This window comes from Poecilia reticulata, linkage group LG3, assembly GCF_000633615.1.
Source record: "Poecilia reticulata strain Guanapo linkage group LG3, Guppy_female_1.0+MT, whole genome shotgun sequence".
Classification (NCBI taxonomy): Eukaryota; Metazoa; Chordata; class Actinopteri; order Cyprinodontiformes; family Poeciliidae; genus Poecilia; species Poecilia reticulata.
Window position 1 is genome coordinate 16,082,284 of NC_024333.1, and position 5,696 is coordinate 16,087,979.

The 5,696-nt window shown below is 42.4% G+C and overlaps 1 protein-coding gene across 1 annotated transcript; it reads right to left on the reverse strand.

Moving 5' to 3' along the window:
* Positions 1-1,673: 1,673 nt before the first annotated feature.
* On the reverse strand, positions 1,674-5,687 carry LOC108166166 (uncharacterized). The gene is made up of 2 exons (XM_017303867.1): positions 2,024-5,687; positions 1,674-1,799 (listed from the first exon to the last, which is right to left on the reverse strand). Exon 1 carries the CDS (start codon positions 5,685-5,687, stop codon positions 2,340-2,342), a length of 3,348 nt encoding a protein of 1,115 aa, XP_017159356.1. The 3' UTR covers positions 1,674-1,799; positions 2,024-2,339.
* Between the last annotated feature and the right edge of the window lie 9 nt (positions 5,688-5,696).

A 5,696-nucleotide genomic window follows, 5' to 3' on the forward strand; every position in this document is an offset into this window, starting at 1 on the left:
CCCTCGTTTAAGACAAAAACAAAAACTCGAGAGGGAAAAGGAGCTTGAGCAGAAAGACTCGCTTTGGTCCCCTCTTTGAAGACGGGAACAAAATCTCACATGAGGTTGAGTCGAGGCAGTGTTTAGGAGATTTACTGACATGGTGGTGGTCCCATCCAGGTTGTTGGTGTGATAGTTCAGGTCTTGGCTGAGGAGGATTGAGATGAGATTAAAACTGCATGGTGATGTGGAGATTTGAGATGAGGCTGTAAGATTAGATAAAATCAGTTGTAACATGGAAATAATGAAATGAAAACTGCTTTAAGTCCATTACGACTGTATGAAAGTCCCTTGGTTTCTTCTAACTGAGATTATCCAGACAGTGATCTGCTGCAAGTAAGACATTCATACACTACTACTCAGAAAAGTTATCGACAGTACAAGTCAGGGAACACGTTGCATACTACCAGATAGTTTTCCATACACTAAGTATCCATCTGGTTTCGTCTTAGTGTTAATATTTTTGCATTATTTTCATGAAAATGAAATTTTTTGTGAATATTGTCCTCATTAATGTGTAGAGTGACTCACCCATCAGAATTGTAGCCAATAGGTATTATAACCATAATTAATTCTCTAAAATGAGTGCAACTCAAATGAGACGGCAAGGGATCTAGTAGTCCTTGTGGGGCACCTCAGTTGCACAGGACTGTGCTTGTTTCTGAGAACAAGAGATTTTCATCTCAGCCAGAGGCCACAGTCTCCACTTTCCCTATTTCCAAGCAACTCTTCCGCTGATGACTCATCCCTCCTGCCTTATTACAAGGAGCAGCTCTCATTCTCCATTGTACTTCAGTGCACACACCTTATAATGAAATTGAGATGCCAATGCAAAAGGTACAATCTGTAACAAATGGTTGTCAAATGTTCCTGAATGTCTGTGTAAACCACAGAGGAGATCTGATACGATGATTACATGCATATTGATTGGAAAATTTTGTAGGAACTGAAAACCGGTTTGGCAACAAAGACAAATATGCTGAGCTTATAACACGTCTGACATGAATAGCAATGTTTCTAAATAATATTTAGGCAGGTGCTTGAATACGTGCTTCAGACAGACCTGAAAATGTATAGGAAGAGCTATTTTGGGACAGTTGATTATGTTACTTAGATCAAAACTGGGAGAGAAAGATATGAAAAGCCAGAGGTGTTCCCAGAATCAAAGAGCTGCTGTTGTCTGTGCCCCACACAACTTGAAACGTACCATCTATTTATGTTGCACTGCTCTCGAAAATCCCAGCAACTCTCAGTCAAACAGAAAGTGCGCTTTTCTTAAAACCCAATTATTTTAAGTCACGACAAGATGTATGATACCGGCTTTTTACGATTTGCGAAACAATCGTCTCTTTTATTTGTCAGATTAAATATTGTTTATAATCACATCGTGAGAACTTATGCAAAAGTCAGAATAAGTAAAAGAATATTTTTCTTCTTTTGTTATTTATATTCATAGTTAGCGCTGAAAAATGTAATACTTTCAAGCCAAACTAAAATGTTTTACAAGTTGTCTTGGAGCCTAAACCTAACCAATCAGATTACCCGAGTCCATATTACACACCAGCAACACCCCTGAAAAACGTCCATCATGTGGCTCCAAAAGGACGAATTAAACTTTTAATTACTATTGTAATGTTCTCGTCAAGAGTGTATCAACTCTGACTAAACATCGAGTTAAACCACAGCAAATGATGAGAGGGAGACGTGAAGTAAGGTTGACCATTTACTGTTTGCTTCCTCTTTACATGCTGCGGTGAAAACTGCAGACAAAATGAACACAAAACAATACAAAACTTAGTTCTGTGAGCAAACCTGACATACAGACCATAAATTTAACATAAATATGTGCTCTGCAGTCAACTGAAATGTACCATGAGCGGTCAAATGAACAAACATCAGTCACAATAATGACACATTAGCATTTTAGCAAAATAATATCTGGCACATCTTAAGTTGCATATATCTTAACATAAACATCACTTACAGCATTGCTTCAGCTGAGCTTTCCCGTGGATGACAAAGGATTAAATGCCGAAGACAAAACAACATCTAGCCATGCTTGCTGCAGCTCTAAAAAAAAACCCCCCAGGAAACGACTGAACAGGAAGTCAGACACCGACAATACAATGGCACTTCAAAACAAAAGCCTTCAAATCCACTACAGCCACAAACAACCAAAAATGCCATCAAACACACTACATTCACATAATATCAAAGATAAATGCTGTAAAACAGCACACTCCCCGTCTGACCTCTGTGAGGTCACTCTGCCTTTTTATCATGAAACTTTAGTCCATAGATCATTCATTAGGCAGAAGCAAAACGACCTCTGTGATAGGTCTAAGRTACGTTTTTGGGTTGCYATCCTCTGCTGTTGTGACCTCGACCTTTCTTACGTATCCATCTTGTCCTGGAAATGTAGCAGTGATCCTCGCCAGTGGCCAGCAGTTGCGAGGAGCTTGCTTGTCTTTCAGAAGGACTAAGYCTCCTATTTGCAAGTTTCTTTTGGGTACTGTCCATTTTGAACGTTGTTGTAAAGTCGGCAGGTACTCTCGTCTCCAACGAGTCCAAAATTGATTTGCTAATGCTTGTACTTGTCTCCACTGCCTTGTAAACAAGTCTTTCTCAGGAAAGTTACCAGGAGGTGGAGGGACTCCAGACTTTTGAGTAAGAAGCATTGCAGGTGACAGGATGAAAGGATTGTCTGGATCTGCAGAAACAGGCATYAAGGGACGGGCATTGATAATGGCAGTAACTTCCGACATTAGAGTACACAGGACTTCGTGAGTCAAAGAGATGTTTTGCCGGAGCAGAATAGCATCCAAAATCCTCCTTGCCACACCAATCATACGCTCCCATGAACCCCCCATGTGAGAGGCGTGAGGCGGATTGAATTCCCAGACGCATTCCTGATCAGTGAGGTATTTTTGCATTTTTGTGTCCATCTGTAGCTCCTTGCAAGCCCCAATAAAGTTTGTGCCACAATCAGATCTGAGCTGTTTGGCTGGTCCTCTCAATGCAAAAAACCGTCTCAAAGCATTAATGCTGCTAGATGTGTCCAATGATTCTATTAGTTCAATGTGGACAGCTCTTGAAGTCATGCAACTGAAAAGCATTGCCCATCGTTTTGACTCCGAGTGCCCTCCTCGAGTGCGCCTTGCCGTYACAGACCAGGGCCCGAAAACATCCACACCTACATAGGTAAAAGGAGGACATACTTTAAGTCGCTCTGGTGGTAAATCCGCCATCTGTTGTTCTTCCATCTTCCCMCGTAGTTTACGACAAGTTATACACTTATGGATAAGKGATTTTACAAGAGACTTGCCTCCTAATATCCACAAGCCACCTGCTCTTATGGCTCCTTCAGTTAGATGACGACCTTGGTGTTGAACCTGTTCATGGTAATGTCTTGATAGAAGGAATGACACATGATCATTTTTAGGTAGGACTACAGGATTCTTCTCTGCAGGTGTCAGTTCTGAGTACTTCAGCCTGCCCCCAACACAAATCAGGTCATCCTCTAAGACTGGTCTTAGCTTCTGCAAAGGGCTATTTACAGACACAGTTTCCTTAGCMAGTAGAGCTGACCTTTCTTTTGCAAAAMCTTCTGCTTGCACTGCTTTTAGGATGACTTTTTTGGCTTGAGCTATTTCTTCAGCAGAACGGTGTAAATTGCATTTATGCCAACCTACACACTCATTCYTGTGGTTGGACTGCTTCAATGATTTCACCATGTGGATCAAATATGCAACTCCTCTCAACAAGGAGCTAAAAGATGAAAACCGTTTGAAGCGATCTGTAGAAAGGGTTGCCTTTTCTGTAACAGTAGAATAGGTCTGAACTTGTGGTCTGATTTCACTGTCCTTTTGTGGTTCGATCAAGTCAAACCTCTGACCTGTATATTGCTTGCCTTCAGATGATTGATAAAGAAACGAGGGTCCGGTGAACCATGAAGTCTGTGCTAATTTTGATGGAGGCACAGACCGTGATGCATGGTCAGCTGGATTCTCATCTGTGCACACATAGTTCCACTGAGTTGGMCTTGTGGATTGGTGAATCCGCATCACTCTATTGTGGACATAGACATAGAATCGCCTTGACTGATTGCATATGTAGCCAAGAACAACTTTACTGTCAGTATAGAACTTGACTTCATCTATTTTCACATCCAACTCTTCTTGAATGAGATCTGACATTTCTACAGCCAAGACTGCAGCACACAGTTCAAGCCTGGGGATTGTAGGCTCAGACTGAGGGGCAAGTTTAGCCTTGGCCATAACAAAACCCACCTCAATTTGTCCTTCTTCTTGAACTGCTCTCAGGTAAGCTACAGCCCCAATAGCCTTATTTGATGCATCAGAGAACACGTGCAATTCAGTCTTTACCACTGAACTGAGTGAGGTCTGAGTGTACATCCGAGGAACATGTAGCTGCTTCAGGTCTTGTAGTGAATCCCTCCAGGATTCCCATTTTTCACGTTTTTCTTCTGGTAGTGGGTTATCCCATTCAGTCTGTTCAGTAGCTAGTTCTCTCAGAAGAGCTCTTCCRCAGATGGTGATGGGTGCCAGTAACCCCATGGGATCAAAAATACTGTTAACAGTAGAGAGAACTCCTCGACGAGTGAACGGTTTGATTGTAGTAGATGCTGAGAAAGTGAACATGTCAGTCGTGATCTCCCAAAGAAGACCCAAGCTGCGCTGAGTGGGTGTAGCTTCTTGTTCAAGGTCTAGGTCTTTGGTCGGTGGAGCACAGTCCTCTGGAGGAAAAGCTTCTGTGACTGACTGACTGTTTGACACAAACTTGTGTAGGCGGATGTTTGACTCAGCTAGTGAGTTTTTTGTYCGTTGCAGGAGGTCAATCGCCTCAGTCTCYGATGGCACAGACATTAAACCGTCATCCACATAGAAATGCCTTTCTACAAAGTTGATGGTATCAGCACCAAACTTCTGCGCTCCCTCTCTGATGGCTCTCCGTAGCCCGTATATAGCCACAGCAGGAGATGGCTTGTTACCAAAAACATGGACCTTCATTCTATATTCCACTACTTCCTTGTTGACGTCGTTGTCTTTGTGCCATAAGAAACGGAGAAAATTGCGGTGGTCTTCATGCACTTGGAAACAATAAAACATTTGTTGGATGTCTGCTATTATTGCAATCTTTTCCTTCCTAAAGCGTAACAGTACGCCAAGAAGAGCATTATTCAGATCAGGCCCTGAGAGAAGTACATCATTGAGGGAGATTCCCAARTACTGGGCACTGGAGTCAAAAACCACCCTGATGTTGTTGGGTTTTTGTGGATGATACACGCCAAACGTGGGGAGGTACCAACATTCTTCTCCCTCTTTCAACGGTGGAGCTAACTCTGCATGTTCATTGGTGAATATTTTCTCCATAAAAGTCACATACTGGTTCTGCATCTCAGGCTTCCGTTGAAGAGTTCGCTGCAGAGATACAAACCGTTTGACTGCCTGTTCTTTATTATTAGGTAGTCGTTGTCGTGGTTCCCTGAATGGGAGTGGGGCAACCCAGTTGTTGCTTTTGCTTTTGTAAACATTCTTGTCCATTATCTGTAGGAACACTGTATCTTCCAGAGATGGACCAGGCTTGTTGTCATTCTCTGTTTGGACAAACACTTGGCTGCCAAGCATCCTTTCTGG